This window comes from Benincasa hispida, chromosome 7 (genome assembly GCF_027475165.1).
Source record: "Benincasa hispida cultivar pf3 chromosome 7, pf3_genome.v1.1, whole genome shotgun sequence".
NCBI lineage: Eukaryota > Viridiplantae > Streptophyta > Magnoliopsida > Cucurbitales > Cucurbitaceae > Benincasa > Benincasa hispida.
Window position 1 is genome coordinate 60,587,490 of NC_143484.1, and position 23,177 is coordinate 60,610,666.

The following is a 23,177-nucleotide window of genomic DNA, read 5'->3' on the forward strand; positions in this document are numbered from 1 at the left end:
TATCAGATCATAATGAGTTAAAAAATATAAATTGGGTCCAAAATGCTCAATTCGAACATGAGTTTTGGATTACATTACAATCCAAACTCATTACATTACGAGCCCCCAAACAACCCCTCATGGTCAATAAAAGTAATAGGTGAGTTTATAAGTTTAGATATATTTTTATTTGAATATAATTTGATTAATCAATTTTTATGATGTTTTAATGTTTTATAAACGCAAACAAAAAAATAAACTTCATTTTTTAGATAACATTTAAATTTAAATTAAATAAAAGGTATACAAGTTTTGTTATTCCAAATGAAGATTATTGCGTCGTGGATAAACCTACTGCCTTTAAAGCAAGAATGACGTGACCTTGGTGCTATATCACAAAAAGTCGTTGCTCCCCAAGGTTCACACAACATCCGAACTTTAACGTGCACTCGTCACATAATGAATTGGAATCAATCAAAAAATTAGCTCAAAAACGTCGATGACAACCGAAAACAAAAAAGATCGGTAAAACTGAGAAGCTAGAGTTTTTTCTGTGTATACACAAGTTGTCAAAAAAAAAAAATTAAGAAGAGGAAGAAAAATATTTTTAGATTTGGAATTAATTTTAAGGATTAACGAACGGTAAAACAGTAATTTTTTTTTATAACATTTTAAAAAGGATAGGTAACAACATGTGTGGTGAAAGGGTCATACTTCTACCACCACCACACTTTAGAAGCTTCCTTCTAAACATTTATATATATACCAACTTGTCAAGCCTAAATCTTCAAAATAGGATAACTCTTATCTCTTTTCTCTCAAAATTACTTTTTCTTTTGCTATGAGCCAAAAACCCAAAGTTATTCCCAACAAGTTTTATCTTATTCATGGATTTGGTCCACGGGTCTCGTGAACATAGTTGCCTTTTTGACAAACGACATAGAGGAAAGTTGCATCGAAAAAAATCGTGAATTCCGTACACAATTTTCTCACCGGACCCTGGATGAGACATTTATTTTTTCGAACAACATTATTTTCAGGGAATTTTTTATCACCACCCTATGTCCCTCGCTCTCTTTAAAAATACATTATTTGTAGAATTGCCCCTTTCTGTATAATCGGAGAACACTAAATAGGTGCACGAAGACGCATTTTATTCTCCAATCGAGTATTTAGCGCGAAAATAAACTATTTATATCATTTTCACCCACGCGCGCCTCAAGTCAAGGTATCGCCGGAGATTAGTCAGAATTAGGAATCTTATACTCCCTCTCTCCATCACTTCACTCCTCCTTTCTTCTTACGACCGTTAACCGCAGGTCCTCTTGCTCCTTCAGTTTGTACTGTCTTAGGGGCGTTGATTTCAATATGACTGGACATAGTCGACGGAATCCTCGAAGCCGAAACAAATCAGTCTCCGCCGTCGACGGCGACGACGACACCGCCGTCCGTCAAGGTCCGGATACTTATCGACGGCACAGAGATAGAAGCAAATTACGTCCTTCGATTCGCATCTTCAATGTTAGTCTCAAGGTCATGGTAGGTTTTTGCTTCGTCGCATTTTTCGTCATCTTTTATCTGATCAGAAGCCTAGTCGTAGTCGGAGACCATCGGACTCCTAGGGTTATTACGCCATTTCCTGCTCCAAAAGTTATCGACCTTCCTCAGGTAGAGAGTTGCTTTAACTATTTGTTAATTTTTCTCCTCCATCATTTTTTTCCCGCTATATATATGTGTGTATATATATTAATTGTATATCTTACGCTGCCTACATTCCGCCTATATTCGCTGGTTGTGGAGACAGTTTCAAGGTGAACATAAAGAGAGCCTGTATTGGGGAACTTATCGACCTCATCTCTATCTTGGAATCCGAGCTAGGTACTTCATTGAGTTGAAAATAAGTTTCGTCGTATATTTGCACGATCTAGGATGTTTTTCAACAATTGAATTTACTTGTGTTTTCGAAGTTACAAGATGCTTAATTATTCAACGAGTACGCAGGAAACACTTTGCTAACTACCACATTGTTCTTATCGTCCATTTACAAAATGTGTATTGTCAGGAATACAAACTCTGTATTGATAACTTGAGCATACTTGGTGGCTGGAGTGACTCGATTCTTTGAGTTGTGTTTTGAAAGTCAGATTTGTGCTCTTCAAGACATTGTATTTTTAGTGTATATTGTTAGATTATTTTTGGTAAATGAATTTTTATGATGCAAACCTCACAAGGTAGTTGCAATCTTTCCGTGGCGAGTTTTTAATACCGAACATAAAAATTTTCTGGGTATTTAGAGTTCAATCTCTGTGATTCTCGATATGTAACTTTGGTCACTGTAATCATAGTCTTGACCTCAGCCAATTCTTCTATATCTGTTTTTTGTTCTTTACTCACTCTATCAAATGCTTTATACGAATACCTAGTTTTTAGCTGATAAGTAGTTCTCTTATATCTCAGGACTCCACGTTCATTGCTTGCTGGCTTGATGTGGATAGGTGTTCAGAATGGAAGATATGTCATGAGGCATGTGTGCCAAGATTCTGATGAACTAAGCACATACGGCTGGACTCATCATAATGCACGTGATTTTGGACATCAAGTTATTGTTGACCAGGACTTGACTTTGGCAACAAGTTTTCTGAAAACAAAGGAGAGTGGTAGTGGCTATGGTGGAGATTGGAGTGTTCGCATTGAAGTTAATAGCAAAACGTAAATGCCTTTAATACAAGGATATTTTAAACATTCTTTCCATTAACGTGGCTTTAATGTTGAAGGGCTGTCCATAAATAGTAACTTGATAGAAAGTAGATGTAGCATAACTGGACTGGATTCTGACAATGAGTTGGAACTTATTTTGTGGCACAGCGATCGTTGGTAGTCTGGTTAAAGACCTAGCTTTCCATGTAAAGTTCTTCTAGATGAACTTTTCTTGACTTCTTATTTCTCCTTTGACCGAGGATTCATATTTCACTTTATGCATATGTTTTACAAATTGGTAAATGATTGGACTGCCATGTGAAACTGTAAAAATCTCTTTCACCGGTGTCGAATAATGTCTAGTGCAGGATTTTCCTTGTCGATCCATTTTCAGAAGAGAATTAGGAATTCTGAAAGTATCAAAAGTGATATATATTCTATATTGAAAATCATTCCCGTAAAATAAGTATAAATGATCTGAGGGTACTATAGGATAAAAGTGAGATTTCTCCCTTGAAAAGTTTACTCATGTTGAAGCATATAGATCGGTTTAATCTTGTATTGTTGACTATGTAGTTATGTCATGTACCACATTCATTTGGTGTAATCTGTTCTTATTGAGCCACTTGTTCTGGAAGGTTTTATGTGGGTTTCAGAATTTGACTATTAGTTTAACTGAGTCATGAACTACGTGAATATTTTTTCAATCCCATTTACCTTGTTACTTACATGAGACCTAGGCTTAAGGCCTGTAATAGATTTTTTCCCCTTTTGAGAATGTGGTTGATTTTATCACGTTTCTTTTGTGAGGATAAACACATTCTTATTTCTAGCTGGTTTTGCAGATCTGAGGAGGTCAAGGAATTGTTGAAAACTGGACATCTTTTTTTCTACTTGGCAGATGAAGATGGAAATGCTTTACGTTTGAGTAGAGATGCCATGAACATTCATGAGACTTCACTCATAGCATCAGGTTCACGCAGAGATATAGGAAATTGGCAGTTACATTTAGAATCTAGGGTAAATTCCTGAAAGCAATAGTGTGATGCCTCTCCAATTTTTTCTCTGAAATGTCTTCTCTAAATGAATTAGTTCCCTCAGTTTTTCTCTTTGGATTCTTCTTAAGTGAGGAATTGAAGTTTTCTATTTTAGATTTATATGAATTCCAATGGGATAGTGTTGGCATTTACTACTTTAAATGAACTTGCAAGTAGTAATTTGAGCCCATCCCATCCTATATCTGTTGATTCTCTTGAGCTACATATTGTTTTAGCCACCCTCCTGTCTATTTTCTGCACTTTCTACACTTTTAAGGGACCACAGAAGGACAAATCTCCATGATCATTTGTTCTGCTGTAGTCTCTTTCTCCAACCCCTCACATCTCAATCAAACATTTTAATTGAACATCTGCTACCCCATCCTTCTTCCTAAGATTTTTTTTTTTCCATAATTGCTTGTTGAAATTAAAATCTTCAGTTATAATCTTAGAGTTTGTGTCGTTATTGTAATAGAAATTGCCTCTGACATACTGTGCTTTCTTTGATCAGACTGCTTGGAATTTTCTTTTTACATAACCATTGTTGTTAATCTGGTGACATCATTTTTCTTTTCATATGGTTTCCCCTGCAGGATGATGTGGAAGTCCATTTTAGTGGCTTTAAGACCGAGCATTTTCACAATTTATCTGAACTTGTTCAGGAAAATATTGGTGCACAAGTAGGTTGACTTTTCTTTTTATTACTCTTTTTAAATGCATTTGGATGCCTCGTGATGTCTGATTTTCCCCCTGAATAATCTTTTGGGGTTTATATATCTGTGCTGTGATGGACTCCAGCACGTCTTTGCATTATCTTTTTTGCCAGGCAAGAAAATTTGGTCGACTGCAGCTCTCTGACACTTCTGATGACTCTTCAAATATTTTAGTTTTCCAGGTATGCTTGAATGCAGATGAAAGTTTCCATATCATGGAGAAAGTGGGAATGTCTAAACCATATGAGTGGCACCATTTTCTTGTTTTTTTCTGTGTGATTTGTTTATTTTTGTTTCACAGATCTCCGGAAGAATTCCATTTAGAACAGATTTGGCTTTCATTTCTGGAACTGGTTTCCCAAGTTCTAGAGAAGAGGAACGTGTCAACAGCCTTACAGGTGTTTACTGTGAATCCCACTTTGAATCCATAAGATCCAGTTAGTAGTTGGCAATATGCACTGCCAAATTTGGAGTTGAGGAAAGACAAATCTTTTTGGTACACTTCTACCACAAAAAATTGGAATTTTGATCTGCCATAAGCTTTTGTGTGCTTTTTATGTTTATAAGAAACATCTGTACGTTATAAAAAGTTATGAAACTAGAAGTGAGGCTACTGAATTATTTGCTTCAACAATGAACCAAAGAAGAGCATAAAAAAGTTATCGAATTGATTTGAAGTTTTTGTCTGTATCCTTAAAGAAAATCCATTTTATGTATGTGATGCAGAGTCTAAATCGTGTTTCTACTTATGTATGTTGTTTGGAGATGTCAATTATTCATAAGAAGGGTTATTATTTTTCTTGGCTTCTGTTCTTCACATATTGTGTTTGTTCCCACTTCAACTAGGTTCATCATTAACGGACCGATTAAAGGAGAAAGAATTAGAATTTGATACCAGATTTGAGGAGTGCTTTAGTTTGGCAAACAAGGTATTTATAGTTTGGAGACATCTGTTCATCATCTCATCTTCTATATTTTGCCCAAAAAAAAAAAAAAAGATTTGCTTGAACTGAGTAACGAGAACTGTTGAATATAGTATAGCACCTAGCTGGATGCTTATATCAAAGTATCAAAAGTCAGATGCTTACTCCATAAGACAAAATACATGTTTGGTGATCCTTCCTTAGTTTGTGTTCAATACAATATGTACCGAGTTCTTCTAAAAACTGGCTGAAGCAAAAAACATATTTCCAACTTCTAAGTGATATTTTCTTCTTTGATTCTAGATTATATTCTGTTGATGTCCTTAAACTTGTAATTAGTGTTTGATGGATCTAATTTTGCAATTATGATCAGTTTGATTTAGAATCCACAACTGTTGGTAAGGCTGCTGTTTCAAACTTATTAGGTGGCATTGGTTATTTCTATGGCCGGTCTAAAATTGCTCTCCCAGGTGCCTCCCATGTAAGTAGTTGGAGCCTTTTCTTCTCATTCCTTGTTGGCATGTCTTGAAGACAACACCCACACCCCCCCCCCCCCCCCCCCCCCCCCCCCCCCTCCCCCAATTTATTAGCCTACTAATTCTTCAATTGTTTTATCATTAAATAATCTCCATCTAATGATATATGTATACCTCTCATCGTAGGAGATGCTTCATCAGTATACTCAATTTTTTTTTTTAAATTTTCCATTTTTACTAGATGTAAAATTTTTTGTTTTCTTATTGGCCTGAGGAATTAACGTAATTTCTATTTGCTCCAAGATTATTAATCTTGTATTTTGTAGTTTTTGGTTCTTTTTTTCCTTTTCTATTTTTCAGTCTTTGAGCATATTTATTCTGTTCCTTTTGCATTGAAACCTGTGAATGTTTTGTTGTATGTTATTAATTTTGCAACCGAGGAAACACAACACTACATTTATTGCAGCCCGGAAGTCGTGATAGTTTCCTTTTTTATTGGCCTGCTGAGCTTTACACTGCTGTTCCATGCCGTCCCGTCTTCCCTAGGGGATTTTTGTGGGATGAAGGCTTTCATCAGCTGCTGATCTGGTTAGTGCTTATTGTTTCTAGACGTGCAGTTCATTTTTATATTTTCAAGTGCAGGTAGATTATTCGTCTTTTGGATAAGAAAGATTCACATGTTATGAAGACTTTACTGGGCTGAGCTTTCATTCTTGACCCCGTACCTTCTTCCTATCCATTGTTGAACAGGCGATGGGATATTCATATTAGCTTAGATATTCTTGGTCACTGGTTGGATCTAATGAATATTGATGGATGGATTCCACGTGAACAAATATTAGGGGCCGAAGCTCTCAGGTGACAGCTTGTTCAAATATGTGAATTTAAATTACCGTTAACCTCTACTGAAATATCTTCCACTTTGTTTTCTAATCTCAATGCAGCAAGATCCCGGAAGAATTTATTCCTCAATATCCAAGCAATGCTAACCCTCCAGCATTATTTCTAGTCTTGCGTGGTAATTACTAATTTTATCTCAATTCCCTGTCATAGTATTCTGTGTATGATTCTTTTCTCTCCCTCCAACATCTTATTATCGCGTCTATAGATATTAAAAGAGGTGACTTTGGGGAATTAGTGTGATAAACCATGCAATGATGCTAGGAGTGGAACGTAAGTAGCCATGCCTGGCGTTTTTTTAAAATATAATTTTAGGGCAATGAGAACAGAGAAATTGTGATGGTGCAATGGTGTTGACTGTTGAGAGATGTAGTAACTCGAGTTTTGAACTCCAATAATTTTTTTAATGTATTTCTGATGGAGGAAAATTTGTTAATAATGTGGATTGTTCCTAATAAGTCTGCTACACAAAAGATACAATGTATTGTAGAGTAAGCAACTCTGAAATTCTTTTTGCTTTATTATCTGAATAAGAGACAAAAAAATGTTGTTGGCCATTGATCGAAGGATTCATACAACTTCTATGGATCCTTTGAGATAATGAGTACCTTGCTAGCAATTCCTGCTATTTTATTTGACGAGAACTTATTTCTTGGAGTCTTATCTCTTCGGCATTTGGTTACACACTCCCATTTACACTTGAGTGCATTCAGAAATCTGAGCATTCATGGGTACTGTGGCTGTTTAACTAGCTCTACATTTTCTGCTTTTGTATGTAGTGTCACCAGCGAATATGAACTCACAGTACACTGGTAATAGTAGACCATTGTGGTCCGTAACATAAAATATCAAATCATTTGGTTGAATCTCTAGTTGCGATGTTGGTGATTAGATTTGTTTCTTCTTGTAGAATTAGTTCATGGCCTAAAGAAAAATGCATTTACGGAGACAGAAAGCTCGAAGATATCTTCATTCTTAGAACGGGCTTTTGTCCGCTTGGAAGCTTGGTTCCAGTGGTTCAATACTACACAGCCAGGTGTCTGCATCCTGTGTTATATTATTTTTTTGGGCATTCAATGGGTTCTTTCACTATGCTTGAGTTCATATTAGTTAGTAAGCCATTTGGAATTTCACATTTTCTCCCCTTCATTGACTGAAAATATCATTTTGTGGAACACAGGGAAAGAGGCAAGCAGCTTTTACTGGCATGGAAGAGACAGCTCTACAATTCGGGAACTTAACCCTAAGGTTTTTTTTTTAAAATTCTGAACTCTCTATGCCTTGCTCTGTTGGTGACCGAGAAAACAGTGCTCCCTTCATCACTTTGTACATATTTATCCATTTATTAACTTTCCTTCATTAATGATTGTTCTTTAGAAACGCTATACATCATAAGAGTGGTGATCTGGAAAATTTGGAATGAAAGAAATAAGGAAAGATCTTCATAAGAAGTCCTTGAGGCCTCTCTTTTTGTGGCTCTTTATGTTAGGCCACCTATCAAGCATGTGTACAAAAGGAGGGACAAAAAATAGGCTTGCACCATCGACAGAGGGGTAGCTTATAGTGGGCCCGCCGTATGGCCAGTAGAGGAATGTTGGTATTTAAATGTTTTGTTCTGCTAGGGTTAGTTATCTTGTATTTTGTGTATGAACAGAAGTCTTGGTGGAGAGGGCAACCCTCTTGGTTATCTTGGCTGTAGGTTGGAATACGTTGTTTGTTTTCTATCTTGAACTCTATTTCCCCCTGTTTGGAATTATCTTAACGTGAATACCATTTAAGTGAGGAAGAATTCTTATAAGTGGTACCAAAGATGTTCGGAAACCTAGGGAAGTGGATGAAGATGACACAGAAACTGATTGAGGAACGGTTGAGTGCAACGGAAAATGACATTGGGATTATCAAGCAGGAGTTGCAGAGGCTGCCGACGCTGGAAAAGCCGGTGGAGAAGATTCAAGTAATGTTGACTAAGATATATGGTGACCGCCAAAGACAGTAGGGGTCGTCGGAGGTGACTGGTACCACCACGGGGAAGAGAAAAGAGAGACCGGAAGAGGAGTTCGAGGAATTCAAAGAAGCCAAAGAAGGGGAATCATCCCTAAGGAAAGAAAATGGGGGAGGACAAGAGTGGATTAAGTTCGAAAAACTCGAGATGCCTGTTTTCAACGGGAAGGATCCAGATGGTTGGTTTTTTAGAGAGGAGCACTACTTCTAGTTGTATTGGCCGACTGAAAAGGAGAAGTTGAAAATCACGATCGTGAGTATGGAAGGGAAGGCGTTAAACTGGTTTCACTGGGCAAAGAATCGTTGGAAATTTAAGTCATGGAAGGAGCCCAAACAGAGGATTTACATTCGTTTTTGGTCACGGGAGCAGGGAACACCATGTGTTTGGTTCTTGGCGATCAAGCAGGAGGGAACCATCACGGAATATTTACAGAGGTTTGAAGAGCTGTTGGCACCATTGCCGGAATTGGCAGAAGATGTCTTAGTCAACACATTCACGAATGGGTTGGATCCGGTGATACGGACTGAGGTGTTCACCATGAGAGCAGTGGGCCTGGAAGAGATGATGGACGCGACCCAATTAGTTGAAGATCGTATAGATGTATGCGTATGGCCCACAACCCGTATGGGTAGGATTGGAAACCAGCCCAAAAGCCAATGGTAAAAAATACAAAGGGTAGTACGACCCGTACGATCACATGGGCCGAGAAGGTACAATCCCCAGGTACGGGCATTGGAACAAATCGACGAGATCCTCTTCACAGATGGATAGACTCTGAGCTGCAAGCGAAGAGGGAAGAGGGCTTGTGTTATCAGTGCGACGAGCCATTCGGTAAGGGTCATCGTTGCAAAAACAAAGAATTACGCCTTTGTGTAGTAGCTAATGATGTGGAGGATATTGAGATGGAAGAAATGCAGGTGGAGGACTGCATGTTGGAGGTGAGTCCCGTGGTCGAGTTGTTGTTGAATTCGGTAGTGGGGTAACCACACCAGGTAATTTTAAACTCAAAGCGATGATCGAGGAGCAAGAAATTTTGGTTATGGTATACTGTGGGGCCACACAACTTTATAGGGCAGCGCGTGGTAGAGACCTTGAAATTACCCGTGACGGAGACAACTAGCTATGGTGTTATCATGGGTTCTGGGAAAGTTGTCCCAGGAAAAGGCACGTGCAAAGGGGTGACGGTCGACCTGCCCATGATAACTTTTATGGATGATTTTCTACCAATGAAGCTAGGAAATTTAGACATGGTGCTACGCATGCAGTGGCTAAGAAAACAGGGATCAATGACAGTCGACTAGAAGGAATTGACAATGACCCTTACGGTAGAGGGATTGAAGGTCTTGCTTGAATGGAAGTCTACTTGAAAATGATGGTTAAGACGTGGCAGCCAGAGGATGAGGGGTTCCTAGTAGATCTCCGGGCGATGGGAGGCGATGGGTGTACCTCAGGAGGATTGGGAACTGTTGATGAGCGAAACCATTGAGGAACTTCAACCTGAGTTAGAGCAACTCCAGCAAGAGTTCGAAGATGTGTCCCACATGCCAGAGGGCTTACCTCCAGTAAGGTAGATTGACCACCAGATCCAATTGAAAGCAGGAACCGACCTGATCAACGTGAGACCCTACTGACACCTGCATGCGCAGAAGAATGAGATCGAGAGGTTAGTAAATGAGTTAAGAAGAAGGACGACACCCTTCTGAGTATAAGTTTGTTTTCCATCGCTATCATATTAGTTAAGAAGGACGACAACTGGCATTTTTGTTTGGATTATTGAGCACTGAATCGGGTTACGGTACCGAACAAATTCCCTATTTTGATGATCGATGAATTGCTAGACGAGCTGCATAGGGCCTGTGTTTTTTCCAAAATTGACTTGAAATTCGGATACCACCAGATAAGGGTTTGAGAAAAAGATATACCAAAGACGACATTTCGGATCCATAGGGGGCATCAGGAGTTTTTGGTCATGTCGTTTGGGTTGACTAACGCACCAACGACGTTTCAAGCTCTTATGAATCAGGTTTTTGGACCCTATCTTCGAAAATTTCTTATGAATCATGTCGTTTGTGTTTTCCGATAACATTTTGGTTTACAGCAGGGACATGGTTTCCCATTTGGAACATTTAATTGTGGTACTCCAGCTCCTCTGCAAACAAGAAAAAGTGTCAGCTAGCCAAAACTCGAATTGAATACCTAGGACACTGGGTCTTAGCGGGAGGAGTGGAAACGGATGAAGGGAAAATCCGAGCCATGGCGGAGTGGCCCCTACCAAGAAACGTCAAAGAATTGAGAAGGCTTCCTAGGCCTAATGGGGTATTATCGCTGGTTCGTAGCCAATTATGGAGTCATAGCAGCTCCGTTGATGCGGCTGACTAAGAAGAATGGATTTGTATGGTCAGAGGACGCGGCAAGGGTGTTTGAGACATTAAAAAAGGCCATGGTTACACTACTGGTTTTAGCTTTACCCGACTTTAACCTCCCATTTGACATAGAAACGGATGCCTCAAGGATGGGTTTGGGAGCAGTGTTATCACAGAATCAACACCCCATCGCCTATTTCAATCAGGTCTTATCGATGGCTGGCAGGAAGAAGTCGGTTTACGAAAGGGAATTAATGGCCATTGTGTTGTCTGTGGAAAAATGGCGCCACTATTTGTTAGGTCACTGGTTCACGATCTACACAGACCAAAAGACTCTGAGATACATCTTAGAACAGTGTGATATTCCACAGGGAGTTCAAAAATGGGTGACAAGTTGATGGGGTATGATTTTGAGATCATTTATAAAGTGGGACCTGAGAACAAAACGGCTCTCTCAAGAATGTTGGGTGGAGCCAGCTAAATGTGATAGCAGTTCCCTATCTGATTGATTTGAGTGTGGTTGATAAAGAAGTACAAGAAGATCCGAAACTCAAGGCCATATTTAACAAGGTAGCCCAAGAGAGCGAGAGCGAGAGCGTTCCCAATTATAGCCTGTATGCATAATTGATTCGCTGATTGTTTAATATCAAGGGAGGTTGTTTCATAACGGCAAATTAGTCCTTTTCCGTTCCTTGAGTTTATTGTGCACAATTCTTCATACCTTCCATGATTCGGTGATCGGGGGCATTCAGGGTATTTGCGGACAAACAAACGGATAGTAGCTGAGTTGTTCTGGGAGGGAATGCGATCGGATGTCAAGCAATATGTGGAACAGTGTTATGTTTGCTAGAGAAACAAAATTCAAGCATTATCCCCCATCGGACTATTACAACTTTTGCCGATTCCTAATCGAGTATGGGAGGATATTTCGATGGACTTCGTGGAGGGCTACCCTGTTCGAAGGGATTTTAGGTAGTCTTTGTGGTGGTGGACCGTATGAGTAAATATGCTCATTTCATGGCCTTGGGCCATTCGTACTCGGCTAAAATGGTTGCAACAGTGTTTATTAAAGAGGTGGTGCGCCACCATGGATATCCTCGTTCCATCGTATCGGATTGGGATCACGTTTTCCTTGACCACTTCTGGCAGGAACTGTTTTGTTTACAAGGCACTTAGTTGAAGAGAAGCACGGCATACCACCCTCAGACTGAGGCTGTAAACACATGCTTGGAAATGTATCTTCGTGGTTGATGAAAAAAAAGTAGGAAAAAGAAAAATAACACACCAAGAATTTACGTGGAAAACCCTAATTAGGGAGAAAAACCACGGGATAAGGGAATTATTATTAGAAACTGATACAATGGAATACAGTAGACCAATAGCTTAAATAGAGAACAGGGAAACCCTAGGGTACAATGAAAAAAACAAAATTGCCCCTAGGGCCCAAAACCCTAATTTCAACACTCCCCCTCAAGTTGGGGCGTAGATGTCAATAAGTCCCAACTTGCTCACACAAGTGTCAAACGACTGTCTGGAAAGCCCCTTTGTTAGGACCTGCAATTTGTTGATTGGAGGGAATATAAGGAACACAAATGTTGCCACTATCGAGTCTTTCTTTGATAAAGTGCCGCTCAATCTCCACATGTTTTGTTCTGTCATGTTGAACAGGGTTGTTTGCTATGCTTATGGCTGCTTTATTATCACAGTAGAGTTTCATTGGGCTGGTATTCTCTTGACCAAGGTCTTTCAAGACTTTTTCAAGCCAGATCTCTTCACAGATTCCTTGACTCATGGCTCTGTATTATGCCTCAGCACTGCTTCTGGCAACAACACCTTGTTTTTTGTTTCTCCATGTAACAAGATTGCCCCACACAAAGGTACAATATCCTGATGTTGATTTTTTGTCTACTACAGATCCTGCCCAATCAGCATCAGTGTAAGCTTCGATACATCGTTTTTCAGTTTTCCTGAACATCAAGTCTTTCCTTGGGGAAGTTTTTAGATATCTCAAAATGCGCTCCACTGTCGTCATGTGTTCTTCGTATGGTGACTGCATGAACTGACTTACCATACTTACTGCATAAGAGATGTCGGGTCTAGTATGAGAAAGATATATTAATTTCCCAATAAGTCGCTGATATCTTTCTTTGCTCACTGGAACACTTTTACTCATATTACTTAACTTTGCATTGGCTTCTATAGGGGTATCAACTGGTTTACATCCCGTCATACCTGTTTCCTTGAGCAGGTCCAGAGTATACTTCCTTTGGGAAACTGAAATTCCTTCTCTTGATCGAGCTACTTCCATTTCGAGGAAGTATCTTAGTTTTCCAAGGTCCTTGATCTCGAATTCCTCAGCTATCTTTGCCTTCAATCGGTCAATCTCTGAAGTATCATCACTTGAAATAACAATGTCATCAACATAAACAATCAAAATTGCGATTTTTTCGGATACAGACCTTTTAGTAAACAGAGTATGATCAGAATGACCCTGTTTATATCCTTGAGATTTTACAAACATAGTAAATCTGTCAAACCACGCCCTTGGTGACTGTTTTAGCCCATATAAGGACTTTCTCAATCTGCAAACTCGGTGATCAAACTGTCTCTCAAATCCTGGGGGAGGACTCATATAGACTTCTTCCTCCAGTTCTCCATTGAGAAAAGCATTCTTCACATCAAGCTGGTGAAGGGGTCAGTCCTTATTAACTGCAATAGAAAGGAGGACCCGAACTGTATTTAGCTTTGCAATTGGCAAAAAGGTCTTTGAATAATCAACCCCAAATATCTGAGTAAAACCCCTGGCTACTAATCTTGCTTTATATCTGTCAACAGTTCCATCAGGCTTATACTTTATTGTGAATACCCATTTACATCCGACTGCTTTATGACCATTCGGAAGATTGACTTATCCCACATATGATTTTTCTCGAGGGCTTTCATTTCTTCCATAACCGCTGCTTTCCATTCAGGACTTTCCAATGTGGTGTGTATACTTTTTGGTATCACCATTGTGTCTAGGCTTGTAGGGAGGGCCTTGAACTTAGGGGATAAATTACTATAGGACAAGTAGCTTTGCAACGGATATTTAGTACATGATCTTGTACCTTTCCTCAAGGCAATCGGAAGATCAAGGGATTCATCTCTATCTTTATTTTCTTCTGACATACTGCATTCTCCCTCCGGTTCTGTTATTTTCCCACTCTCAACATTTTTCTCAGTGGGAATAAGAGAGGCTTCTTTTCTAGGTTCTACCATGTCCTTAAGAGTCATGCACTCATCTGTCTCTGCACCATCATCAACCTCAATCACATCCTTGCTGGCATTATCTTCCCTGCTTTTGCTCTCAACATTTTCAACACAAGCATCAATGTTATCACATTTATTATCATGATCAAGGATAGGACTACTAGTACCTAGAACTGATCTCTGTTCAAACTCATGAACTGGAGCCGGAGAGATGACAGGTGGTGCTATTTCCTTCCTGAGATTCTTTCTATAGTATGTGATCCAAGGGACTTGTACAGTTGGGAGGATGGGTGCGTTGGTGTTGACACTGACATCAAGGATGGGTTCAGGTTCAGGTAAGGTAGAAAGACTGGGACACCAATTGGTTTCTTCACTGGAATGCTCCCCCTGAAGAGAACCATTGGGAAAGAATAGATGATCTTCGAAGAAGGTCACATCCATAGTGACAAAGTATTTCCTGGAAGGAGGGTGATAACACTTGTACCCACGCTGATGTAGAGGGTATCCTATAAAAACGCATTTTTGTGCTCGAAGGGTAAACTTGGTTCGGTTAGGTCTGTGTGTATGGCCGAACACCACACAGCCAAAGACACGAAGGGGTACATTAGAAAGAAGTCTGGAGTTTGGGTAAGACTCTTTGAAATAGTCTTATGGGGTTTGGAATTTAAGGACCCGGGATGGCATGCGGTTTATGAGATGGGCTGCTGTCAGAATAGCATCACCCCACAAATAAGAGGGAAGAGAGGTAGACAACATAAGAGAGCGGGCAACTTCAACTAGGTGACGGTTTTTCCGTTCGGCCACTCCATTTTGTTGAGGAGTGTACGCACAGGAACTCTGATGGACAACACCTTCGGAGGTAAGGAATTCTGTAAGGTGTTACTAAGGTATTATCGACCATTATCACTTCTGAGGATAGCAATTTTAGCGTTGAACTGGGTTTCTATGGAATTGTAAAATTGTTGGAAAACTGACGTGACTTCTGATTTATCTGTCAGCAGGAAAACCAGGTTAGACGAGTATGATCGTCAATAAAGGTTACAAACCAACGCTTCCCAGTTATGGTAGTGACTGGTGAAGGACCCCAGACATCACTATGGAATAGAGTAAATGGTTTAGACGGCTTATAGGGCGGAGAAGAGAAAGAAACACGAGGCTGTTACGCCTGGACACACACATCACATTTCAATTTGGAGATATTAATATTGCGAAAAAGATGAGGGAACAAATAGTTCATATACTGGAAATTATGATGGCCAAGACGATAATGCCACAACATATAATCAGTTTCAGAAATGGAAAAATGAGAAGAAAACAAACTAGTCCTATCACATAACCTAAAGGAAGCTTCTTCAGTAAGGAAATAGAGTCCCCTGTCATGTCGGGCAGTGCCAATCGTCCTCCCCGAGGTCAGATCCTGAAACATAACATCATCAAGTGAGAAACTAACACAACACTTCAAATCTCTTGTTAGCTTACTAACAGATAACAGATTGTAAGACACTTTTGGCACATGCAACACATCTTGGAGTACTAAGCCGGCAAAGGGTGACACTCGTCCTTTTCCAGCAACAGAAGCAAAGGACCCATCTGCAATTCGGATCCTTTCATTTCCAGCATCAGGTTGATAAGATAAAAATTGATTAGAGGAACCAGTGAGGTGATCTGTGGCTCCTGAGTCTAATATCCACAGTTTATTACCAGTTTTACTCACAAGACCAAAAGATTGAAAAGTACCTGTATGGGCGATTGCACTTACACCCACTGTAGTAGTATTCTGAGTAATTTCCTGGTTCTAAGTCTGAGTATCTTTAGTAACAGATTCACCTATGAGAGCTCGACTTGGCTGTCGTTTCTTACCATTAGGCGGTCGGCCATGGAGTTTCTAGCACTGATCTTTAGTGTGCCAAGGTTTCTTGCAATGTTCACATATTGGGGGCGGCTTACTATTCTGTTTATCTTGTACTGGGCCTGATGTTTTGAACGCAACAGAATCTGTTGGTGTTATAGGTGTACTGTTCATGGCTCTCGACTGATCTTCTTCCAGGCGAACTTCAGAACAGACCTCCATTAGGGATGGTATAGGTCTGGTCCCCAGTATACGACTGCGCACTATATCAAATTTAGAGTTTAGACCTGCAAGAAAGTCATACACGCGATCCGTTTCTTCAGATTGATAATGTAACACTCCTCTATAAGGACAGTTCCAGATCATTTCACGGCACAAATCCATCTCTTGCCATAATAGAGATAGCTTGTTAAAGTAAGCGGTAACGTCCATCGTTCCCTGTTTGCATTAATGGACTCTACTTACGTAGAGTATACAAACGTGAGGCATTCTGTCTCCTGGAGTAGAGTTTCTGGGCTGCCTCCCAAATATTACGGGTTGTAGCTGCATACAATAAAGGTTTTCCAACCTGAGGTTCCATACTACCAATCAAAATTGATCTCAACAAAGAATCCTCTCCTTTCCACATTCGCTCTTAAGGGTCACCAATCCTTGGTTTTGGTATTTCACCTGTCAGATATCCAAATTTATGACGGCCCCCAAGAGCCATTTTAATAGATTGGGACCAAGAGAAGTAATTATCCCCATTTAACTTTTCCCCTATAATAATTCCAGAAGAGTTGCCTATAGTTCCAGAACATAAATTTGAGGAGTAAGTAGGGAACGAAGTTATCGAGTTTTCAGGGTATGGATTTAGATCTGATTGGATCTTGGATTTTGATCCCATGGCGTCCCCAATAGCAGCAAGCTACTGTTGAAACATCTCATTCTGTTGTTTAATCTGCAACTGCAACTGGGTAACTCGATCTTTGATTGTATTTCCTTGGTCCTGGTGGTAAGATGAAGACTCGCCCCCTCCAAACTCATCCATACTCGGCGAAAACTGCCCCCTTTGGTTGCTCATACCTAGCTGGAAAATACCCATACCTCTTTCATCTGTCATTTGGTGCGGCAAAGACTGGGATGAGGCTCTGATCTGAGAGGAGAAGGTCGGCGGTACTCCCGAAGGACGGAAACTTGACTGATTGGTACCGGGCATCACAGATCTGGACCAATCGGCGTCGGAAATAGCAGATCGGAGCTCGGGTATTGCAGATCGGGTCCAGTTGGCGTCGGAAATAGCAGATCGATGCTCCACAGCTTCGGTCGGCATCGTCTGTGACCGGTCAGACCAGTTTCGCGCGGCTGGTCGTTGGTCGACCTCCTCTGCACGTGTCTGAGCCAGAAAAACTCCATCGCTCGTGTGCGGTTGGTTCGAACAGGTAGCGTGCGGGTGCAGTTGGGTGGTTAGGTCTTTGAGGGAGCCGGAAGTTGGGATGGCGGTGGCGGTTGGCTCGACGGAAACGGCCGGCGGTGGGTAGGGCGGCGGCGGCTGGTCTTCACGGAAGTGGGGAAGAGTTTGGAAGTATCTATCAATGGCTTTTTGGATAACAGTGGTTATATCTGGGTTATTGGTTTGGGATTCTCCTATTGGATTTTCCTCAATGGTGGCCAGGGTTTCATCTCCATGCTCTGATACCATGATAAAAAAAGAGTAGGGAAAAGAAAAATAACACACCAAGAATTTACGTGGAAAATCCTAATTAGGGAGAAAAATCACGGGATAAGGGAATTATTATTAGAAACTGATACAATGGAATTCAGTAGACCAACAACTTAAATAGAGAACAAGGAACCCTAGGGTACAATGAAAAAGACAAAATTGCCCCTAGGGCTCAAAATCCTAATTTCAACAGTTATTTCTGTCAAGAAAGCCCAAAACGTGGAGGGAGTGGCTGCCTTGGGTGGAGCTTTGGTACAACACATCATATCATGCCTCCATAAAAATTATTCCGTATGCTGTAGTTTATGGGAAGCCGCCGCTGCTGATCGTTTCTTACGGACATTCGGGTACCACGGCGAATGATTCCATGGAAAAACAGTTGCAAGATAGAGACGAGACCTTGGCCATTTTGAAGGACCACCTCTCCCGTGCACAGGATAGATGAAGAAATTTGCGGACATTCATAGAAGGAAAGTAGAGTTTGAAGCAGGGGACTGGGTTTATCGGAAAATACGTCTCTATAGACAGAAGACTCTAGCCAAGAAGCGTTGTGAAAAGCTAGCCCCGAGATTCTTTGGACCATTTAGAGTTAGGGGTCAAATCGGCGAGGTAGCTTATCTGTTAGACTTACTGGAGACAGCCAAAATTCACTCGGTGTTTCATGTTTCCCAGTTGAAGAAAGCTGTGGGAAATCACCAAGTAGTACAGCCTGATGTTTCGCTGCTGAATGACCAGTTGGAATGGGTTCTGGACCCAGCAAAGTTGAACAAGTACGCTGGAATGAAGCTGAGAGGGAATGGGAATGCTTAGTAACCTGGAAAGACCAACCGGAGCATGAAGCCACCTGGGAGTCTTGTGCAGCCTTCACCGAACAATTCCCTGATCTCCATGGGGATAATGTTAGGCCACCTATCAAGTATGTGTACAAAAGGAGGGGCAAAAAAGGGCTTGCACCATCGACAGAGGGGTAGCTTATAGTGGGCCCGTTGTACGGCCAGCAAGGGAATGTTGGTATTTAAACGTTTTGTTGTGCTAGGGTTAGTTATCTTGTATTTTGTGTATGAACAGAAGTCTTGGTGGAGAGGGCAACCCTCTTGGTTATCTTGGCTGTAGGTGGGAATACGTTGTTTGTTTTCCATCTTGAACTCTATTTTCCCCTGTTCTGGAATTATCTTGACGTGAATACCATTTAAGTGAGGAAGAATCCTTACACTTTATTTGGTGTAAAAGTTGTCAGTGTTACAAAAGCACGTTTCTCTAAGCAGTATCAAAATAATGGCGTTGAAGTTTCTCTTTTATGCCTTACCAACAAAGTTCCCCATGATCTAAAATTGTTCACATTTGTAGGCACTGATGTCTGGGTTGGATGATTATCCTCGTGCTTCGCACCCCACTGATGATGAGCGTCATGTGGACCTCCGATGCTGGATGCTTCTTGCTGCAGATTGCATGCATGCTATTTCGGAGCTAACCGTGAAGAGAAAGAGAGTTGAAACGGTAAATTGTCATGAGAGATCAACTTAGTATCTCATAGATTTTCTTCTCTTTCTTTTTTTTTTTTTTTTTTTTTTTTTTTTTTTTTTATTATTTATTTCCATTCGAATTTTTGAAGAATTCATATCATGCAGGTTTATAGTTCAGCAGCAAAAATTCTTTCGGATTTTGAGCTTCTGAATCAGGTTGGTTGTCAAATTTTCAATTCTTTGAACACCTTTTTTATACACCTTTAACTTGGTGTAAATTCACCCCTCTCTTTTGTGATTACGACCTTACTTCTTTCATTACACATTGGAATAGTATTATGTAACTCCTCACGACATCTTTTGCTCTTTTGTAATTTCATACTGTCAATAAAATTATGTTTCATGTTTCTCATTAAAAAATAAATAAAAAATCAGGTTGGTTGTCACTTTCATCTCTGCTGGAAATTTATTTCATAATTATAATATATGGAGACGATTATTTATGCACGTGGTCTTTTTTGTAGAACATTTGAAATAGTAATAGATAATAAGCTCTCGACCTCTAATTTGACCATGATTGATGCCTGACCAGATGCACTTTGATGACGCCTATGGAACTTACTTAGATTTTGGAAATCACACTGAAAAGGTATGGTCTCTGTATTATCATCATTGTCTTTACAATTCGACTTTCATTTAATCTTCTCCTTGAAATAAACTCTTAATGTGTGGGATACGAACTTTTATTCTCCAAATGCCTGTATTATTTTCTATTTTATGTATGTCAACGGAACACTCCCTTGATTTCTCGTTCGCTCTTTTGCACTTTCCTGGTTTTCTTGATGGTTCCCACATATGAATTTGGCTTTTTATGAGTTTATAAAGTTGTTTCCTTTATTAATAGATCCACCATTGTTTGAGAAATTACAAAATGAACAGAAGGCTCCAAAACTCTATTAAGTACATTACTCGCTCTGAAATGTGTGTATTTTCGATTGCACTGACGGAAATTTCTACCTTAAAAGCTTGTTTTGCGGTGGTACTGTGTGTTTAGAGTCCATTCTTGTGTTTTTTAATGCAAGGTAGGGGTTCAGGCGATCAGTTCAGCTTGGTTACTGTGCAAAACCAGGGCCGAACCAACCATTTGGTGAAGGAAAAACAGAAAGCCGAAGTCGAACCAAACCGATTAAACCAGTGGTTTGATTGGTTCGGCTCGCAGTTTGCCGATTTCTTGTGTGTGTGGGTCTGGGTTTGGTGACGGGTGGGGACAATCTGCCTGAGGCTCAAATTGAGGACCTAAAGAATACAAAATCGTTCACACCGACATGTCCAACGTTTTTATTTGATATTACTTTTGAATTTTTATATATATAATAAAATATTAACGGTTTGTTTTTTCCCCTTTTAATTTTGTTTTTCTGCAAACCCAATCCGACCAAATAGCAATTTCGATCCGTTTAACCAGTTTTTTCAGTTTTTCCCCTAATGCAAGGATTGATTTCATGTAGGTACGTTTAATTTGGAAAGAGGTGATGGGAGAGCAGGGATTTACAACTCGACAACTTATCCGGGAAGTGTCGGAAACGCCAAGGCTAAGAATGGTTCCTCATATCGGTTATGTCAGTCTTTTTCCACTCATGGGGAGAATCATTCCACCTGTAAGTGCTGGCAACGTGAAACCATTGATTCGTGTGGTGTTATTTTACAGTCGTGAAGAGGCTTGAATCTTTTTTTCCCTTCAACTCTCCAACAGGAATCTCCGATCCTTGGAAAACAGCTTGATCTTATTTCAAATCGAAGCATATTCTGGACAAATTATGGGCTCCGTTCCCTATCTAAAACAAGGTACGTGTACGGTATCATAATTTCTGTTAATCTCTGTCCTTCGACGAACCCAAAACCATGTGGTGTATTATTGTGTGGATTAATTCCGTCTTTGAAATTGCACGTTGTAGCTCATTATACATGAAGTACAATACGGAGCATGAGGCACCTTATTGGAGAGGTACAATTTGGATGAACATGAATTACTTGATTCTTTCAGCTCTCAACCACTATGCCACAGGTATTTTCAATCCATCGCCTCCTATCTGGAAGGTATCTCATGTGCGCCTCTTTGTTTTTAGTTCGATAATACCTTAATGTGACCTGGATTACAGAGCATGGACCGTATAGAGAAAGAGCCAAAGATATTCGTGATGAGTTGAGAAGCAATATAATTAGGTAATTATGAGTCCGTTCAACAATTTTTTTTTACCTTCTTTTTACGTTCCGTTTTCTGAAGATTATGCTTTTTCACTATCATTTTCTTTTATTTATAACTTGTGCAAATTTTCAACAAGTTAACAAAGAAAAAGTGAGTTTTGTGAACTTATTTTCAAACACCCCCGTACAAGCTGCTGCAGTTATTTGTTTCATGGCTAGCTTGGAAAACTTTAGAACCGACCAAACCAAGCCGAATGACAAAACCGAACTGAAAATTCAGTTTCTGTTTAAGCATCGATTTTGTTGGGTTTAAAATTATAAGAAAATTGAATCTTTCAATTCGGTTCAGTTTTGGATTTGCCGAATCCAAAATCAAATTGATTATATTATATAGAAAATCAAAAACCAAGCCTATGTTATATATGAAATTGAAGTATTTATATATGTATATATTATGTAAAACCGAAAGCCAAGTCGAACCAAACAAATTACATATATATTATATATTATGAAACCAAAGGCCGAACTAAACTGAATATTTGCAGTTTAGTTACCAAACAAACTGTTTGATTTGGTTTGACATATTTTCCGAACCCATATTTTTTGTTTGGTTTGGTTTGGTTTGGCAGCAAAACCAAATCGAATCAAACCATGAACATATCTAGAATGCCGAAAGCTTTACACCAGTTCACTATTGGCGCAGAAATGTGGTTGGCAATTATCACAAGACTGGATACATTTGGGAACAGTATAATCAAAAAACGGGTAAAGGAAAAGGCGCACACCCATTTACTGGTTGGACATCTTTAGTGCTCTTAATCATGGCAGAAGCCTATACAGAAAGTTAGGAGGAGCTTTTTGGGTATCCTCATCCCATCCCATCCCTTCTCAGATAATGTTCATAATATATATATATATATATATTATTGTTTAACCCCTCTCCCTTGCGTTTCATTATCTGCGGTGGATCATATAATTTATGAACAGAGAACTTGGAGCACTCAACTGGGTATAGGAAACATTTTTAATAAATGGTGTAGAAGAGAGTACTTACAGTGGAATAACGGATTCATCTCGGTACATTGTGACTTCATTTATCACGTGTTTGTCCGAATCTTATTTAATGGACTAACCTACAAGTTTAATCTTTAAGCATTAGTATTGAGCGTATTACAAATTTATTGTTTCATTTTATTATCATTTGATTCATAAGTAGCCTTTTATAGATACTATACTCTACTTGCATCTATTAATTTCTTCATTTTGTTCTCTACATTTTAAAAATAATTTCAAATTCTAATTTGGAAAAGCAGTTTTAATAAATTTGTTTTTGTTTTTTAAATTTAGCTAAAATTTTAATTGTTTACTTGGGAACAATAAAAATAAAAATGATGATTATAAAATTGTGAAAAGATGAGCATAATAGGAAAAAATCGAATCAAATGGCGTTCAATTTGAACTTAAATTTTAAAAATTCACTGCAACCACATTTTCAATCTAAATTAATCGTCTTTTGATTGTTTAGTTTTGGAAATTAATATAATCGTCTAAATTTAAAATTAAATCCAATCCTCTCGTCTTAACCTTCGTCTTCCAAACTATTTTATATCTTGATTATT

The 23,177-nt window shown here is 39.4% G+C and overlaps 1 protein-coding gene across 7 annotated transcripts; it reads left to right on the forward strand.

Annotated features, from left to right (window-relative positions):
• Positions 1–1,092: 1,092 nt before the first annotated feature.
• GCS1 (glucosidase 1) lies at positions 1,093–22,716 on the forward strand. 7 transcript variants are annotated; one of them, XM_039036159.2, is made up of 22 exons: positions 1,093–1,647; positions 1,784–1,857; positions 2,437–2,688; positions 3,522–3,696; positions 4,307–4,393; positions 4,540–4,608; positions 4,728–4,824; positions 5,273–5,355; positions 5,723–5,830; positions 6,292–6,413; positions 6,576–6,683; positions 6,770–6,843; positions 7,636–7,761; positions 7,906–7,973; positions 19,238–19,387; positions 19,519–19,569; positions 19,946–20,002; positions 20,862–21,011; positions 21,107–21,198; positions 21,309–21,418; positions 21,513–21,576; positions 22,262–22,716. In XM_039036159.2, the coding sequence occupies exons 1-22, from the start codon at positions 1,348–1,350 to the stop codon at positions 22,404–22,406; spliced, it is 2,562 nt and encodes an 853-aa protein (XP_038892087.1). In that variant the 5' UTR covers positions 1,093–1,347; the 3' UTR covers positions 22,407–22,716. The 7 variants fall into 7 exon arrangements, 4 of the variants coding, with proteins under 4 accessions (XP_038892087.1, XP_038892086.1, XP_090171865.1 ...); XR_016530777.1 differs by having other exon boundaries at positions 1,094–1,647; positions 3,510–3,696; positions 20,436–21,011; XR_016530775.1 differs by having other exon boundaries at positions 1,094–1,647; positions 3,510–3,696; positions 20,440–21,011.
• Positions 22,717–23,177: the final 461 nt, after the last annotated feature.

Excerpts from the sequence above, each read along its gene's own strand:
- GCS1 (XM_039036158.2), top strand. The coding sequence starts at position 1,348 with ATGACTGGACATAGTCGACGGAATCCTCGAAGCCGAAACAAATCAGTC. Across the intron at positions 7,762-7,905 it reads GTTCAATACTACACAGCCAG|GGAAAGAGGCAAGCAGCTTT; the intron begins GTGTCTGCATCC and ends TGTGGAACACAG. Across the intron at positions 7,974-19,237 it reads TTCGGGAACTTAACCCTAAG|GCACTGATGTCTGGGTTGGA; the intron begins GTTTTTTTTTTA and ends TCACATTTGTAG.